This window comes from Rattus rattus, chromosome 11 (genome assembly GCF_011064425.1).
Source record: "Rattus rattus isolate New Zealand chromosome 11, Rrattus_CSIRO_v1, whole genome shotgun sequence".
Taxonomy (NCBI): domain Eukaryota; kingdom Metazoa; phylum Chordata; class Mammalia; order Rodentia; family Muridae; genus Rattus; species Rattus rattus.
The window spans coordinates 67,847,515-67,866,421 of record NC_046164.1 but is presented as its reverse complement, the minus strand read 5'-3'; the positions used below and the strand labels follow the sequence as shown (position 1 = coordinate 67,866,421).

The 18,907-nt window shown below is 50.5% G+C and overlaps 1 protein-coding gene across 1 annotated transcript in view; it reads right to left on the bottom strand.

Annotated features, from left to right (window-relative positions):
- Positions 1-6,796: 6,796 nt before the first annotated feature.
- Evc (EvC ciliary complex subunit 1) overlaps positions 6,797-18,907 on the bottom strand; it is a 39,007-nt gene continuing 26,896 nt past the window's right edge. The window contains exons 14-21 of the mRNA XM_032916879.1: positions 18,197-18,407; positions 16,768-16,974; positions 15,672-15,816; positions 13,862-13,973; positions 10,054-10,180; positions 8,717-8,810; positions 7,837-7,948; positions 6,797-7,528 (exon numbers count right to left, since the gene is read on the bottom strand). Of these exons, the coding sequence (XP_032772770.1) occupies positions 7,405-7,528; positions 7,837-7,948; positions 8,717-8,810; positions 10,054-10,180; positions 13,862-13,973; positions 15,672-15,816; positions 16,768-16,974; positions 18,197-18,407 (1,132 nt within the window). The 3' untranslated portion in view covers positions 6,797-7,404. The remainder of the gene's footprint in view (positions 7,529-7,836; positions 7,949-8,716; positions 8,811-10,053; positions 10,181-13,861; positions 13,974-15,671; positions 15,817-16,767; positions 16,975-18,196; positions 18,408-18,907) is intronic.

The window sequence follows — 18,907 nt, the reverse complement described above, 5'->3', positions numbered from 1 at the left end:
GATCTGAGTAGGTGTTTTCATTTGGGTTCATCAAATGCCTGGTTGTTGTCCTGACTCTGTGATGACCAAATACTGGGGACACAGGGGCAGGGACATGAGAAATGGGAGGGAAGAGTTAATACATGTCTTGGGGAAATGGGTCAAGACCGTGGATTAATCGGTGGGATTCCGGGCTATGCCCTGATTGACACATACAGCTTACAGCTGAGTCTGCTTAGGAACTGGGTCACTGAGGATAAAAGTGCTCAGTGACTGTGTTGTTCTCTAGAGAAGAGGGGCTGTGAGAATGCTGTACATTTCTGTAAGGAGCCACATCGCTCCCCAACCAAGTAAGCCTGGGGTTAAAGGACCCCCGAGTGAAGGGCACCCTGAGTGGTAATTTTTCTTACAGTTATACAGAGACTCTAATAGGAAAAGACATGAGGCCAGACCAACTTGGCTTCAGGAGGTAAGATCTTTACTTACAGTAGCTGTTCCTATGAGAGAAAAGCGTTGCAAGGTTCTGTAAGTGCCCAGGGCCTACTTGGGATGTGATGTGATAAGGGATCTTTAAAAAAACCCTGTTAGGCAAGGCTCAAGGTCTATTGGGCAGCTTGGGGCCCAGCAGTGCCTGGCTGCATAGAGGGCAGACTGCAGGGGTCACAGGCCCCACACCAGGAAGCTGGCTTTGTTCCCACAATCCTTCTGTGTTTGGGGTTGTGTACAAGCTTCTTAGAAATCAGGAAACCCTCCCTGGGGCAACCCCCTGCTTCCTGAGAAGCTGGAGTCTCCTATTGTGATCTGGGAGTGAAGTCATGTGGGCGGGTCCTGGACAAAGGCTTCTCATAGGCCAGGCATCCCTCTCCTTACTCTCTATGACTCCTGAGATGTCTTCCCCTGCATGGTCTCTAGAAGTCAGGAGAGGTCCTGGCTTTATATTGATTAACTAACTCTTTTTGAGATAGGGTTTCTCTTTTTAACCCTGGCTGTCTTGAAACTTGCTCTACAGACCAGATTGACCTTGAACTCAGAGACCCACCTGCCTCTTCTAAGTTCTGGGATTAAAGGTGTGTACCACCATACCTGTCGAGATCTTGGTTTTAAAGGCATGAAGGGGTCATGGAGAGAAGTTGAGACTTGGGAACATGTGGCAAGGCTAGAATCTCTGAAGAGAGCTCAAGAAGGGCTACTGATGAGGGTGCAATCCAGATACAGAGGAGATTGCAGTGTTTCAGGAATGCCAGTGCCACAGGACAACCACCAAGGACAGCAGGGTGCGGAGTGGAGTCAGCCTGAGTCTTGGAGACAAGCTACGTGTGCTGTGGTTGGAATTGGCAGAGAAGGGGAGCTGTCCAGGCTTTTGAATCCACAGGACTGTGAGTGGGTCCCAGACACCAGGCACCGAAATTTTGACATTGTTGAACAGTAGGAGGAAAAGGGTCCCAAGAACAGGCAAAAGAGTCAGACACCCCGTTCCCCATTGTTAGGAGACCCTCAAAAACACCAAGCATATTTGCAGAGGACCTAGTGCAGATTTTTGCCATGGTTACCATTGCAGTCTCTGTGAGCCCCTATGAATCCCACTTAGTTGATTCTTTCTGTAGGTCATGTTCTCCCGGTGTCCTTGACCTCTCTGGATTCCACAATTCTCTTCTATGGGGTTCCCTGAGCTCTGAGGGGAGGTGCTCTCTGGAGATCTTCAATTTGGGTTCCTTCTCCACCTAATGTTTAGCTGTGGGTCTCTGCATCTGTTCTGTCTTTGGTGATGATTGGGCCAGGCACTGATTTTGAGTATAGCAGAATATCATTATGGATCATTTTATTAATTTTTTTCTATCCTAAGTCTCTGGGCAATCCAGCCTTTGGTTTCCGGTCACCCAGGCAGTGTCAGGCAGGGGCTCCCTTTCACGGTATGGGCGTCAGAAGAGACTAGTCATTGGCTATCTCACCCACAAGTTCTGAGCTTTCATCTGGAAGTTGGGAAAGATTGCAGGTGGAAGGTCTGTGGCTGGGCTAGTGTCCCAGTCTCACCACTGGGAAGTAGCCTGGTTACAGAGAATGACTGTTTCATATTCTGTATGCTCCATTATTAGGAGTCCTTGCTATGGCCACTCTTGTAGAGTCCTGGGAGTGTCTACCGCACTAGGGTTTCACAATGCCTCCCAAAGCCCTCCAATTCCAGTAGTCTCTCTCCATTCCACCCCATCCCCACACGTGGCCCTTCCTGTTCCTATTCCCACAGGCCCCCAGTCCACCCACAAAATCTATTCTATTTCCCTTCCTGGGGAGATCCATGCATTTCCCTTAGAGGCCTCCTTGCTACTTAGCCTCTCTGGGTCTGTGGATTGTAGCATGACTGTAATTTACTTAACAGTTAATATCCACGTATATGTGAGTACATACTGTGTTTCACTTTCTGGGTCTGGGTTATCTTAGCCAGGACAATTTTTTTCTAATTCCATCTATTTGCCTGAAAATTTCATGAGGTCATTGTTTTTAACAGCTGAATAACACTACCTTGTATGAACAAACCACATTTTCTACTCTTTGGTTGAGGGACATCTTGGCTGTTTCCAGTTTCTGGCTATTGTGAATAAAGTCACTACAGATGTGGGTGAACAAGTGTCCTTGTGGTAGGATGGAACATCCTTTGGGTATATGTCCAAGCGTGGCATAGCAGTGGACTCTTCCAGGAAACTTGGTAAGGTCTAGTGGGTTCAGAAACCCTAGTACTCTCAGACCTGAGGATGGTAGGTTTCGTTTACTCCCGACTGAAGTGGAAACATAAGGGTTCTTTGGAAAGTCAGTTGGATGACTGGGGCAAACACATGAAGGAGCATGTCATTAAAGTGGACGCAGATGTAAAAGGCTAAGGCAGACTCATGAAGGAACATTTCGCTGAAGCAGACACAGGAGCGAGGATGTTCTACTAAAGCAAGCACATGAAAGGATATGTGGTGAAGGATTCTTCGCTAACATGCATGTATTGGTCCGCCTTACACTGTGTAGTTGAGCTGTATTTGTAGGACTTCATAGAGAAAAAAAAGCACCGAAAAACCTTCTGGTGGTGAACTGCAGTTTCTTTCCGCTTCCAGACTCAGGCTGATTGGATTTGCATGCTGAGGTAAGACCAATGCTGAGGCAAGACACGTGGAAAACACTTGATGTTTGGAGGGTATAAATAGGACTCTACAGCGTGACCGAGAGAGACCTAGGCTTGCTTATCAAGCTAGTTGTCAACCCTTGTGGGTCTTGAGTCTTTGCTGATCTTTGCTTCCTTGAGAGAGGCACAGTGAGAACTTCTCCTGTTGATCCCTCCTACTGATTGGAACCGAGGTTGAGGCCTAGTATCTCTGTTAGGTTATGTCACCACTGTCGCTAACCTGATTCTACTGAACTGGAGTGCTGGTGTATCTGTGAAGTGTTTGTGAGTGGCTCGAGCTGCCACTGCTTGCTGACCTGTGAACTGAACTGCCAATTTCCAGACAACACAGATGAAACTTGCTCCAAAGAACCTTTCCAAACAGGTCCACCTCCCCCATGACCTTTCTTTTCCACTACCTCTGGTGGGTGATGGGCTACAAGGGAGGTTAAAGCGTTTAAGAACCATCATTAAAAATAAGGTTTGGAATAATTAAAACTACACCTGACCAGTTTTCTGTCCTGGAACACGTGACTACGGCACTCCATGGAGAGAGAGGACTGTGACAGTCACATAGGGGCAGTGCCTGAAGCCCCTCCACATACAGTTGAGGCATTGTTAAATCTCAAACCAAACTCAATAGAAAGCATCTGCTTTTAGACCCCAACCCACCCCAAAATGTGTAAGTTCCTGTCCAGAAGGAATAAAGGTCGAGGATTATTTCATCAAAGAAAGTCTGAGAATGTCTGTCCTATAAGAGCTGTAAAACTTTTGGGGAAGAGAATTCTCTCCTGCAGGCTAATCAAGCCCCAATCCCTTGACAGCTCCATGTAGGGGCCTCGGAAGAGATCCAGCAGTTCGTCTAGATTCAACTACTCCTCCCTGTTCATGCTGGCCCACTGTGTAGACTCTTGCTGCTCAAGAGTAGCAGTGGCCATGGAAGATCAACTCTACTTCTCCTTTGAAGAGCACAACTCTTTAGATGCTCCAACCTGGCCAGAGCTCTGCAGATCTCTGCAGATGGTTTCCGGTACACAGAACAGCGCTGGGTCTTGGGATAGATCAAGTCCCAGTTTCCCCAGGAACTGCCACATTGATTTCCACGGTGGTTGTACAAGTCTGTACTCCCACCAGCAGTGGAGGAGGGTGTTTCCCTTTCTTCTTAACCTTGCCAGCATGAGCTGTCACTTATGGTATTGATCTTAGCCGTTCTGACATGTATGAGACTTTCGATATTCTAAAAAAGCTTCTGATATTTCAGAGAGGATTTAAACTTTAAAAAAACTGAATATTTTATTAATTTTTGAAAGGCTTTATATTTTATTACTGGACAAACAACACTTCCATTTTAGATATGAGCATGTCTCCAGGTTAAAAATGTTGAACTCTGGGCTGAAGAGATGGCTCAATGGTTAAGAGCACTGACTGCTCTCCCAGAGGTCTTGAGTTCAATTCCCAGTAATCACATGGTGGCTCACAGCCATCTGCAGTGGAACCCAATGGCCTCTTGTGGTGTGTCTGAAGACAGCTACAGTATACTCATTTAAATAAAATAAATGAATCTTTTAAAAAAAAATGTTGAACTCCATCCAGTAGGACTGATCAATGACCACAATTCAGTATAGACCCTCAGTCTTGCCATTGTGTGGATCCTCACGGATCTAGCTTCCTTCTCCTCCAGTGTCCTCGAATCCACTGAGGAGTGGGATCCTTTTGCTTTTGTTTCTTAGCTAGGAATCACTTGGTTCTGGAAGTCCTGTGAGAAGACATGGTGAGAAGCAGAATCAGGTGTAGACTACACGAGATGGCGGAGGAAGAGAGGAGAATGACTGGATATTTTAAGGAGACTAAACCTTTAAGGTGGATTTTAAGGCCTGTGGGACTTTTGAAGATATGCCGTTTTATATACTAATATTAACACAATATCATGGATGAGAAAGGATGGCAGTTGAGTAGCGATGTGCTTTGAGAGGAGGGGATCTTAGTTGAGAAAAGCCCCCATAAGATTGGACTGTCGGTAAATCTGAAGGGCATTGTCTTGGTGGTTGGTGTGTAAGGGCCCAGCTTAGTGTAGGTGATGCTACCCCTGGGCAGATGGTCCCAAATACTATAAGAAAGCTGGCTGAGCAAACTATGAGGGGCAAGTAGTACACAGTGTTTCTCTAAGGCCTCTGCTTCGGTTCCTGCTGCCATGTTCCTGCTTTAGGTTTCTGCCCTCAGGCTGTGCTGTGGAATGTAAGTTGAGATGAACCCTTCCCTCCCCACGTTGCTTTTGGTCATTGAGTTTTATCACACAATAGGAACCCTAAGAAACTCGAGTTACCTGGCCAGTGTTGGTGTTAGAGGAATTGAGCAACACAATTTATGTTTACCACAGTCACACCTTCAAACTAGAGGACTTAAGTGACAATAGTGATTGATCCCCATGCAAGCAGAATTCTTGCAGAAAGAAAACTAGAGCTTTTCCAGATTCCTTAGACGACATGCTCCATTACAGCCACCAGAGGGCACTGTGGACTCACGCTGGGACCAACCCTGAGCTGGTTGTTAAAACTGATTACAGGGGAAGTGTCTCAGTTCTTAAAGTGCTTGACTTCTGAGCTTGAGGACCTTCTGGTCAGGCAGCCTCTCCTAATTGGCGAGTTCTAGGCCGCTCTCTCTAATTGGCGAGTTCCAGGCCAATGAGAAGCCTCTCCTCTCTCCCATTCCCCCTCTGCCCCGACCCCAAAGGGGATAAAGGCCATGCGGTGGCATAAACCTCACACTCTGGAAGCTGAATCAGGCGGAACTCTGGCTCTCTGAGTTTGAGGCCACGTCTGGCCTCCACATGTACACACACAGACGCACACACGCACGCACGCACGGTTGCTTTCTAATTAGCTAATTGTAGTTTCCTTTTTGAGAACCTAAAATTCCTAGAAAATCCAGAAGATTCCTGAGGACTTCCGAGTCGCAGAAACCAGTGGGATATTCTGTTCTGGGCTTGCCCAGGGGAGGTACACATCGACCTATCACAGAGAATAGGGGAGATGAATGGTTGGGTACAGTTTGCATCTAGTGGGTAGAGCCCAGGGTGGCTGCCCATTGTCCTACCATGTACAGGAAAGTCTGGGTCTTCACATGCCTGAAACAGCCAAGAACAACTCCTGGGGTAGAGTTCTTTATTTAGGAAGAGCCAGCAAGGAGGTCATGGCACAGGAGGCTGGGGGAATAGTATCGGAGGAAGAAAAGGGAACGTTGGTTGCTGCCTCAGCCAAGTCCTTAGTCAGGCCCTCTTTCTGCCTCTGGTGTCACTCCCAGACACACTGCTGTTCCTTGGGAGGTGTCTCCTAAGAGCAGGAAACCTGAAGGTGTGTTTCCATTGAGTGATGGCTCTCATCTCAGATGTACCTATGTGTGCCGTCCACAACCTCCCAGTTCCACATGGGTGTGGGTCTGACATAAGAGACTCCATCTTTGGCAGCAGCAGCTTTCACACCTGAACAATGAGTGATCATAGCCAAATGTTGACAGTGATGATTGGGAGTCCTAGACGCTGCTGGAAGAGAAAGCCCCCTGGGTGGGAAAGGCTCTGGCCTATGGGGCAAGTGTGGCTGGTTTGAAAGCTTATGAAGTCTTCATTATCCCTTGGAAGGGCAGGTGACCTGTGGGTGTCTCCTCAAGGGAAGGTATGTGACAGGCAAGAGTGATCCCCATGTTCTGAGTGGTTCAGAACAGGTCTGTCTGGAACTCTGTTGCTATGCCAAGAGCGTCGGCCCTGGAACTCACACATCCTTGGGTGCCCAGGTCCCAGGGCTACCTGAGCCAACAGATAGAAATAGCAAGGCCAAAACTTGGTTCCAGTCGGGACCCTGGCAGCCAGAGCTGGGGACCAGGAGATGACTGTGGAATGGTGGAGGTGAAACAGTGGCCTCAGGCCTGGAAAATACCAGCCATGCTGAGACCCTGATGGGCAGGACTTCATGCATGCTGGGAATCAGGGTCTCCAATCTCTAACCAGACTGTTAGGTAGCACCAAGACACTGTGTGAGGCTGGAGGGCAGGGGTAGAGGGCCCTCCTGAGGGAGGAAGAGATCAGGGCAAGAGGTCCAGGGTGAAAGCTGAGATGCTACATTCTCAAGGGCATGTCCCCACCGTCCCCACCGATCCCAGGCACTTGGTGCTGTTGTCTCGCCATCTTCTCTTTCTAAGGCAGGTGGCATCCCCTCTCTCAAGACTGGCCTCTCCTTCTGTCCCCCAGTCACACAGAGGAAGTGAGGTGCACGGCAGGCCGTCTCAGCAGCTCACAGATTGCTTCTTTTCTGCAGTATCTTCCTCGTGTTTTCTCCATCGCCAGCTTCGCCGTCCTGCTGACCCAGCCTTCCGCTGCTGTGGACAAGGATGGGTGGCGATGCTGAGTACATTGCACTGTGGATGCAGGACGAGCCAGCAGTGAAACTCCCTGGCCTGTGTGATATCTAAAAAGCAGGCAGAAGCTACCCCGTGCCGGAGGAAAACGGAGATCCTGGCTCATTGACCCAGCAGCCTCAGAGCTGATCCACAAACGGACATTCCCAGCAAATCAGGCACTGCCTGTTATGGTTCCCCACCCCTGCCCACCATTATGTTCCTAGCATTTCCTGGACCTCACATGAGCACCTTGAGAAGAGTCATTCCCAGACTCCAGACACTTGACAGAGGTCAGGAGAAAGGCAGTGGGCTGCAACCCCTCACACCTGAGTGGTCCTGTGGAGTGGTCGGCCAAGGCAGGGTGGTCATCGTTTGGTAGCCCCAGGTCCTCTCTCTCCCGAGGTGGGGGCTTCTTCCTTTTGGTCCTTACTGGCTTCTCTGTAGGAGACAGACAGGCCCAGGATGGCTTCATGACTTTAATGTCACTTCCTGCTCCCACAGTTTATGAGAGACCTTGGTGGGCAAGTGGGCTCTGTACCCAGACTACCCACATCACTGCGAAGCAAGCTGAGCAGCATGAAGTATTTCCCACAGCCCACAGCCCACAGCCCACAGCCCACAGCCTGCTCTTGACAGAGCTGGGACGAATTGGGTGCACCAGGTTCTTCCCTGTTTCTGCCTTATCCACACCATGCAGAATACAGGAAGCAGGGGAGGGGAGGGAGGAGGGGGGGAGGAAGGAGGGGAGGGAAGGAAGGGGAAAGGAGGAGGGGAGGGAGGGGAGAGGAGGGAGAGGGGAGGGAGGGAGGGAGGGGGAAGGGCTGGAGGGAGAGGGAGGGAGAGAGGGGTAGAATTCAGGTGCAGGCTTTTATATGCAATAGCTGTGAATCACTTCCACCAACAGATGACATCAGGCTATGATGTCCCAAAGCATCTCTGGTAGGGGAAAGATGTCATTTCCCCATTTTACATATGGGAAAGTAGAGGTGGGGATGAGGCAAGAGAGTAGTGGAGCCAGGATTGACATTGGGGGGAGGTGCTAGAGAGCCAGTGTCTCTGGGAGGTCCCGAGCCTGCTCAGTTACAGAGAGCAGGAGAGCCAAGAGAAGCTGTGCAGAATACCCAAGGCTACACAGCGGTTTAACGGTGGCTGTGGACTGGGATCCACACTTCTAAGCTCAGAGCCCCTCCTGCTGCTGGGACTTACCTGGCAGGCCTCGCTTGTTGGAGAATGGCTTGTTCTCAGCAAGGGGCACTCGGGCCAATGTCGCCAGCTCTGAGATAAGGGTCTGCTCAGCTTCCTGATAGACGAACGGAAGGGAATCAGTTCCCTGCCACTGACTGAAGCCTTACGCTATGAAGGATGGCTGGTGGCTAGCTCATGTCCCGGGGCGGACGGTTTTCCAAGCAGCAATCCACCCTGAGACATCAGGACTGGGTCAGAGGCACGGAAGAGGTTGCTCCTCTTGATTCCTGACTCCTCTTTCCCAGTCCAATAACCCTGTCCATAAATGAGGACAGCTTGGAGGCTCAGCCATTGGCAAACACCAACTCTGCTGTACTTCAGGGCATGGCTGCCGGAAGACCCAGACGCTACCACTTACTACTGTGTTTCCCATCTGTACTAAGGACCACTGAAGCCACTCCTTCAACTGCTCATATTTGACTTTGAGAACTCTCAGAGTAGCTCTCATCTGCAAGGGATCCTTGGGAAGAAAAGCCCATCGTTAACAGGAGTCTTTAAAACTGCTGTCACTCACTACTGCCGACCCTGGCCAGAGAGACAATGCCCATTTGGTGGTGGTGGTAGGTGGTGTGTGTGTGTGTGTGTGTGTGTGTGTGTGTGTGTGTGTGTGTGTGTGTGTACTCTGCAATGCATACATGGTGGTCAGAGGACAGCTTCACGAAGTACATTCTCCCCTTCCATCATGTGTACTGAGGATGAACTCAGGACCAGGTCTGAGCAGAAAGAGCTTTTCAGCCGCTGAGCCGTCCTGTCCTTCCTTGCGTTTGTTTGAAAGCATCCTGCCATTCCCTGATACTTTTTAAAAAGGCAGATACTTTGGGGGTACAGTCGCACCTCATAACCCTCCAGGCTGAGACTTTTCTGTGCTCCACTGTCTACTTCCTACCCTTGGAGTTAAGCCTCCCTGAATGCTCTACGTTGAGTGTGAGTCTTTGTTACTGTCAGCATAGCTCAGGAGGCCGAGATGGCAGTCCCGATACCTGCAGCCCTCTTGGTGGTGGTCTGCACCACAGGGAAATACTCACTCCTTTACTACTTCCCAAACCACGGGCAGACTGCTCAGCTGCACCCTGAATACACCAGAGCCACGTGGGACCTGCTATCCCCAAGGGGCTCATGTTCCCTTCAGAAAGCCACGCATTGTCAAGATGTTATAGACAGAGAGAGGTAGAGAGGTCTGGAGTGGGGCCCAGAGTTTTCTACAGTGACCTGGGCGGCCTGCTGTGAAGCCAGGGGTGGCCTTTTCCCGGTACACTATGACACTGTGACACTGCCTAGTGGCACATCTCTGAAACTACCTGCAGCTGGGTCTCAAGCTGGGCTTCCAGCTGGTCCAGCTCTTGTGCCTTCTGCCTCTGAGAGTTCAGGCGGCCCTGCTGGTGCTTTGTGAACTGGTCCAGGAGCTTCTTCCGCTGTGACGTCATCCTGGCGGTGTGAAGGGATGGTTAACGCCATTGGAACCTTCGGCCAGGAGGTCCCTACGAAACCCTCCCAGAAGTCATACTGCACATGGAGACAAGCTGCACAAAGGGCTCGAGACTCTTAGCTGCACTTGAGCCCTGGAGCACAAGGAGGAGCCAGGAAAATATGGGCGTGCAGTGCTGTAGCCGCATTCTTCCGGCAGGCTGGTTCTGACCCTGAGGGTGCATGGCCATCAAGCATGGGGAAGTCTAAGGAATCCTGCGCTAACACTGGACTTAGACTCCTAGGAAAGACTGGAGACATCAGCAGGACGGAAGGCAAGTCAGGACACTGCTAGGTGGGGGACAAAGAACTGCACACTGGCATCATCTCATGAGCAGACAATTGTACCTAAGAGAGAAGTTCCCATGAAAGGACCAGAAGCCTTCCAGGCACCGAGGAAACTCATGTCCTAGGACAGGCCTGAGAAAGCCTAAACGTGGCATCCTAATCCTGTGAAGTAGGAATAGGTTGGGTATAGGCCAGGTCCCTCACACAGAGAGTACCACCTTCCCTCTTGGACACAGACCCCTTTTCTCTCTCCCTCTTCAGCACACTTTGCTCTGGTCCTCTGTAAACAGTGACATCTATTCCTGGCCTGTAGTCTGCAGCTGCTGCCTTCTTTTCTATCTTCGGGGTCAATTTTCAGAAAGAGTGACTGTAATCTGAAGGCAGAAGTCACCTTTCGCATCAATAGGTGGCTGTCCTGGAGGACATAAGACCTACGAATGCCACCTTGCCTCTGATTCATGCTCTGTAGGCTGATGGAATGCCTTTCCTTGCTTCCTGGTCCTGTAAGTTTCTATTCATCCTGTAAGACCAAATCATCCATCCATCCATCCATCCATCCATCCATCCATCCATCCATCCATCCCCACCCATTCATGATTCATCTAATCAGCCATGATCCATCAATCTAACCACGATCCATTTATCCATCTATCCATCAATCCATCCATGATTCATCCCTCCATGATCAATCAATCCATGCATGATCCTTTGTTCATTTATCTATGATCCACTCTCCAACCATCTATGTATATCCACTCATGATCTGTCTACCCATCCATTATACATCTATCCATCCCTTATTCTAATCAAAATATTTCTGGCTAGGCAGATATTGTGATAGTTTAATTTTCACACCCCCAATAAAAACCTTATTAGCATGCATTAATCGTGCACAAAATTGGTTACATTGTTACGTCTCCATACATGCACATCACATACTTTGATCATTTTGCTATCTCTTATCTCCCCCTGCCTCTCACTTATCCCTTTCCTTCCCCCATAACCCCCTTCCAATTTCACATCTTCTTAAAAGTCTAGATTTTGCCTAAAAGAGAAATGTGTGCTTGTCATTTTGAGTCCGGTTTATCTCACTTGACATGGTGATCACCTGTCTCATCCATTTCCCTATAGATGACATGACATGCTTTTCAAAGTCTCGACCATATTTTATCTCTACCTATTTATCACATTTAGTCCATCCACTGACGGGACAGTGGACTGATTCATTACCTTGTTCATTGTAGATAGTGTGTGTATGAACGTCTGTTTGTATGTTGACTATGATGGCTAGTTTTTTGGTCAGCTCGTCACAAACACTATAGAGTCACCTGAGAAGAGGAAGCATCAACTGAGAAAATTCCCCCAATCAGACGAGCTTGTGGGGCATTTTCTTGATTAATGATAGATGTGGGAAGGTCCAGCCCCATCCAGGTTGTGCCATCCCTGGACAAGTTGTCCTGAGTTATATAAGAAAGCAGACTGAGCAAGCCATGAAGAGAAAAGCAGTAAGCAACACTCCTCTATGGTCTCTGCCTCCAGGTTCCTGCCTTTAGTTCCTGACCTGGCTTCCCTTCATAATGGACTGTGACGGGGGGGGGGGCGATATTAGCCAAATGAACCCTTTCTTCCCAGGTTGCTCTTGGTCCTGGTATTTTATCACAGCAACAGAGACCTAGCTAGGATGATGACTCTGGTTCCCTTGGGCATAAACCTATGTAAGCTGTCCTACCTACTTTGCTGGTCCCCAAAGCTCTTTCTATCCTGGGGGATACAGTCTTTCCATGCTACTCTGATCTTCTCACCCATGAAGTCACATAGGGGAAACTGATTTGTTTGTTTACTCTGCAATGGCCTAGTTTGCCTTCCTGAGCTCTTCTAAGGGATAGGTACTGGACACACAATGCTGTGATAGTTGCTGGCTTTGTAGCATGCTCCCTCTCGAACTTTCAAGGATGCTGAGTTCACTGTAGACTCAGGAGAGAGCACAGCATCCTCTTGGTCAGGTTGGTTCTCTTCTCTCATAAACCATGTGGAGTGACAGTGGGTGGCTACTGAGGCCTGTCTTGTTCTGGGTCAAAGCCAGAGCCTGGACCACATTCCAATCATAATGGTCTCTCGAGTAGTTGAAGCCCAGGTGATGAAAATGTGGATTCTAGAGCTTTCCCTATAATTCTGTGTTTAAAGGTACTAGGTAGGGGTGGGGAGTGGGGGTGAAGGTGTGGAACCTGTACATTTAATGGAAAAGCCAATCATACCTCTGTTTCTGAAATTGAAGAACTGTTGGTCCATGCTCTACCAACTTAAGGAAGGTTGGGGCAAGCCTGGACCTTGAAGCTTAGCAGTGGTTACCTGCTGATGGCTGCCAGTACCCAGGCTGAAGACTCCAGGTAGGGTATGGGATTTGGTTCAGGAGAGCCATGGTTTTTATTTACTCACACAGCCTACTGAGGCTGGGACCAATTCTGTTATGTGGGTGTGGTCCCTCCTCCATGGGATGCTGGCCTCTGCTGCTCTCAGTGGTAGCTGCTGTGTCTGAGCCCTGGCCTCCCTACACTTGGAGGTGTTATTTCCCAGCACAGGAGTATGTGCTTTACAGCCTGCTTCTGAAACTTCCTTCAGGGGACAGACAAGAGTGTCCCAGACAAAGCTCAAGGCCAGGCCTCCCAAAGCCACTTCAGCCCTCCCTGCCTCTGTAACTCCTCAGCCCACCTGAAGCTGGTGGATATTTGTCTCCCGTGACACTGCAAGAAGAGTCCAGCTGAGTGGCCATTTGATTCTAGCTAAGGGCTGCCAAGCCTGTGGAGCCCACTGAGCTGCAGTGGGTACTGCCGTGAAACATGCCTTTGTTCCCTTCTCCTGGTCTCTCACCTTTACTTAACAACATATAACCAGGGCTAGGGACGGCTTGTCTTGCAAGCATGAGAACTTGAGTTTGGTCCTCAAAATCCATGTTAAAAAAGAAAAAGCTGAGTGTGGTGGAGCTGAGCATTGAAGAGGAGACAGGCAGGTCTCTGGGGCTCCCTGGCCAGCCAACCCAGCTCGCTTGGCATGTTCCAGGACAGCAAGACACTGTTAAGAATCATGGTAGCCAGGTTATCCCTGGACTGCAACATACACCTGCACCTACATAAACTCAGGCATGCACGCATGCGCGCACGCACTCGTTACAGTCTTCAAATTCTCACCCTGAAGCTGTTTTCTGAGGAGCCCAAGGTATGATTGGAGAGGCCTCAGAGCTGGCTAGGAGGGAGATGACACCCACATCAACAGGCAGACCATGCAGGATCCCAAGCCCACCACGTACAGTGAGGTGCACCCCTTGCAGAGACCCCCACATATAACCCTGAGTCCCACCTCTGCTGTACCGCCTGGGGCGCTCCATGGGTACTGCCTGGTGTCTGGCTCTCTGATGGTGGGTCACTGAATTCTTGCTTCTTCCACAGCTTGTAAGCATTGATTCTCTCATCTGGACTCACAGACACAAAGCAGTCAAGGTGTGCATTTGGAAGGTGGACTCTGCTAGGCCAGGGCACGGGGTGAGCGGAACACACCTGTTCATAACATGTCACAAGCACCAGTACTTGGGAAGGCCAGCCTAAGAGGATGTCATGGGAGCTTTGGCACGGAGAAGCACCCACGGCTCCCCTCTAGCTCTCTGCCAGGAGCAAGCTTCCATAGGAAGAGGCTGCCACAGACCTTCCAGAGTCAGAGTCACACAGTGGGGGGTAGGGCTGGGTGAGCTGAGCTGGGGGTTTGGTGGGCCTAGAGATACCGCTCACAACGGAGCAGGCCTTGACCTCACGCCTGCAGCCTGCAGCTTCCTTATTTGCAGAGTTACCCGTTCAGAAGACTTGCGACTCATTATTTAACTCATCATTTTAACTAAAGTGATGTGCTTCCCTGGGCTGCCACAGCTTAGAATGCTATCTGCTGCATAATTACTCTGGTGCCATCATTACCCCAGGGATTCTAGCTTGACCTCAGATGACAGACAAACCTCCTGGAGGCGCCTCACTGTCAAATAATTCACGGAGTGGCTTTGGAGGACACACAGGTTCTTCACTTTGCTGGTGGCAAGGTGCTCGGCAGCTGCTGAGCTTGCTGGGCCTGAGGAGCCACCACGCACAGAGGACCTTCATCAGCAGAGCCGTGAGCGGGCTTACTGCTCCTTAGGGAAGCAGCTCTTCAAGGAGAGGGCTGGCTACAGTCCATCAGGGAAGCTGTGTTCAGTGCCCGCTGCAAAGCTGGGGTGCAGGATGGGCTGCCGGAGCTCAGAGGACTGGGGAGGGGGAGTCCTAACCCCACAGAGGGTAAGCTGAGACCTAGTGTGGGCAGATGACAGGCCTGGTACTGAGCCTGTGCAGGGATGAGCAGGCGTCTTCTGCTAAGCAAGCTCAAATCTCTTAGAGAAACTGCTGGGGAACCTGCAGCCACTAGCAGATTCCCGAGCGCAGGCCAGACGTTGGGTGAATCCTCCTGAATGGGGCAAGGGTGGGGCAGGGGGCAGCTGAGACCAGCTGAGAGCATAGCCACAGAAGGTGCTCCAGAACCTCCCTCCATCCCTCCTGCTGGGGCTCAGTCCCAGCCCATCTTGGGGAGAAGCAGCAGAGTGTGTGAGCTTTGGAGCTGGTGAAACTCTGCAGACCCTTGTGCAGGGAGAACGGAAGGAGAGGAATAGCTTGTAGGGAGCTCTGGGTGCTATTTAAGTGTTGTAGGAAGGGTGGCTGCCATCCACTGCTTCACAGGCATGGTGGTGGGAGGTGATGAGTGCTGGGAGTGCTGGGTAGAGCATTCTCAGGGTCTCGGGAGCTCTGTCCTGCCTACTCTTACTCATGATTGGTTACTGCATGTCTTTGGCCACCAGGGAGCTCAAAGATAGAATAACAATTTCTCGTCATTTAGCCCAGGTGCTTCCTGGCTAATTTAGACTTATTACATATACATGACCTTTAAAGCAACCTTTACAAGGGGTTTGGAGTCAAAACGGAGCACGTACGTATACACACACCCACAAGCGCGCGCGTACACACACACACACACACACACGTAAACGCATACATGCATGCGTGCACCAATACCCCCCCACACACACACAGATTAGATTCTCTCCGTGTGCCACATTCTTGCAAAGCCATCACCAGCCTGTAGCCGGGGGGACACCTACCCTGTAGGGTCTTCAGGCGCTGCAGCAATTGTTCCTCATGGGCCTGCAGGAGCTTCCCGATGCCCTGGTAATGCACCTGCACAAGGCGGTTGACACTAGTGCTGGTCACATACACACTCTCCACCACCGTCTCCACCAGCGTCCTCTGTGGTGAGCAGAAGGAGAGAGGGACCCCTGAAGATCATAGGTGGAGCCACCTTCCCTGCGCTGTGTTTCCCATCCCCTCCCAACCTGGACTGGCCAGGACTCATGCAGGGTGGGCATGGCTGTTTAAGCCAGTCATGATATTCTTACTTTCCTGTGGCAAGAATAGTTAAGATGGCAGTTTTAATCTAGCCAATAAGATGTGACATTAGAGGAGCCTGCTGGGGGTACAGCATTTCCTTCCTGAACATTAGCCCACAGCCTTTGGGTAAGAGACTCCATCACTTCCTTCATTCTGTCAGGCTGTGCACATCTGTGGTTACTAGGTCATGGACACCATGGCCCTCTGCCTCAGTTGGACTCTTTTTAACCTCATGGATCCAGGGGCAACCAAGGGGATGTAGGGTGGGCACTGGAGATGAGCTGAGACCTGACTCCAAGTTCATTTCTGTTGCTCACTACCTGACAGGTTTTCAGTGTGTCTTTGTAGAATGAGAAGCCTCAGTTTCCCCATCTGTACAATGGGAAGGAGGATCTTCAACTCAGCCTGGGCTGTGAGAAATCTGAGGAGGTAGGGTGGAGAAGGCACCCAGGTCACATGACCACTATCTATACTTTGGCCACTGTCATTTAGCCCTGGCACTAGAAACAGCAAACCTCTGCTCACTTATCCAGGTTAAGCTCTGTGGTCCATGGGGCCACCAGGGTCTGTCTGCAAAGACTCAGGGAAAGCCATATTTCTCTGTTTGGGTCTGTTTTGCTGTGCCATGGGGCAGTGGGAAGGGAAGCAAGGTGTGCCTTGGGCTGATACAGAACCAGAGTTGACAGTACCCAGATCAGGGTGATAGTTGGCTGATAAGCCAGGCACATGCTGTAGGCTGGAATCTCACTTGGGCAGGGAAAGTGCTATTCTTCCTGCCCCTTGGTGTCAGGGACAGGGCCTGGCTCTCACCTTAAAGTCTTCCTTATCCCTGGTCCGGCCTTTGCTGGCTACATTCCTAGCATGTACCAGCAGCGCCTGCCCAATGGCTCGCTCCGAGTGCAGCTGCAGCAGCTGACCTGCTTCCTGTACCTCCGCCAGCAGCTGCTGCTGGAGTCGCAGAGCGGTCTGCTGTGCCTCATCCTCCAACCTGGCTGTCTCCTCCAGGATCCGTGCCTCCTGCAAGGGAAGGATGGGACGGCCTACAGGTTGGGAAAGCCTGAAAGGGTGGGCAGATTCCAGATGCGAAACCCGCAGGATAAGCTTAGGTGTCTGTGGAGAGTTCCCTCCCCATCCAAAGACATTGGTTGAGCATCAACTCTGTGCTCAGGGCCACCCATGGCCTCTCATAAAATGAAGGCCGTGTTCATCCTTCTCCAACACTGTGAAGCCTGAATACTAGGACTGACAAGAATAGAGGCTCAGAGAGGCTGAAAGACTATCTAAAAGGCACACAGCAGAGCCAGGTTGAGACTGGACTCAGTTTTGGGGACATCGCAGAAACTGTGGCAGGGCACGCGGGGCCAGGGGCTGTACTTGCTTAGGATGGAGTTGGGAAATGGAGCTAGAGAAGTAACCTGCTCGCTCCTTTCGAGCCCCAAGGAAGAGCAAGAGACTGAATTCCTGTGCTGCCAGCAGGACAGAAGCCATCACGACTTTTATGGCTTAGGAGCTGCACACAAGAGACCTGGGCCAGCTGGGAGGGAGGGGTTCAAACCCCAGCTTTGCTGCTTGCCAATTATTTCAATCTTCACAGAGCAGGAAGGGCCTCTTCCTGATACCTGCATGCTGGATGCCCCACCCTCTCTGAGACTTCACTTAGACCCTTGGTGGAATCAAGGGTCATTAGATGTGGCTGTCATTAGAATCAACATATGTGTGTCCCCATCAGAGTTACCTCTGTCCCCCATCTATGAGTTGGGCTGTGTTCCCTCTATTGTACATGTTTAAATCCTAATCATAGGACTTCAGCATTGAATAGTAGGGACACTGGGACACGAAGTGATTAATTAGGGTATTAGTGATTAATTAGTGACTAGGGTAGTGAGCTTGGATCCCCCTCTGGGGTACCTGAAGTCCTTCCAAGAAATCAGGATCTAATACACACAGAAAAAATGACCATTGCAAGGATACAAGAGTATATGCATGTGTAAGCCAAGGAACAAAGTCTGGGGAGAGACCTGCCCTCCCCTATCTTGACCTCAGCCCTTGGGTCCCCATCCTGGGAAGTAATTAGATGGTAATGATGTCCTGTGAGTCAAGTCCTAACCTGTCCTTTTTGTCACACTGCCCTGCAACCTCCTGGGTGTTAGGATCCTAATGTGGCCAGCAGGGCTGGAACTTAGGTACTAATGGAACCCTCCTAGGCAGGGCTGGGGCGGGAGAGACACTGTGTTCTCACCAGGGCTCTGAGCAGCTGCCATTGATGCTCCTCCAGGCATGGGGACACACCCTGCTCTAAAGCCAGCTGCTCATGTAGCTCCTGCAGGAGCCTCTTCTTCCCAGACAGCCTCATCTGAGCCAGGGCAGTGATGGTGGTACCTCGGAGGGCCAGTCTGCGCAGAGCAGAGCACAGCAGCAGCTCATGTCCCTGCAGGATGCCTCGTGTGGACCTGTAGGAGGAAGCAAGTGCTCAGAGCTCCTGGATGCTCTGAACAGTGGGGCACTTCCCAAGGAGCCACGCCCATAAGAGGAGTGGGAGTGAACCATCCCACTGCCTGCCTAGTAATATCCAATCAGGTGCTTTGCAAGTTCAGAGGTACACGCAGTGGCTACGGTACATGTCCAGTTCTGTCTCACACACAATTCCTAAACACATTTAAAGCCAATACAAGCACTTGAGTTCCCATGTCAGTGGGTCAAGACAACCCAAAGCCAGGCTAGGGGCCAATGCTTTGTTTATAATGTGCAGTGCTGCCAAGAGGTAGGGAAGCTAGACAGAACCTTAGCAACCAGTGACTGACCACAGGCAGACATGGGACACACCCAAGGTTTTCTGCTGTGGCCCTCAGCGGGGGGATGTGGAGTCACCACACCTTACGAAGTCCTGCCATGGAGCTAGTCAGTCCCCAGGGGATGGGATTCATCTGCCAGGACCTAAAATCCCTATTAG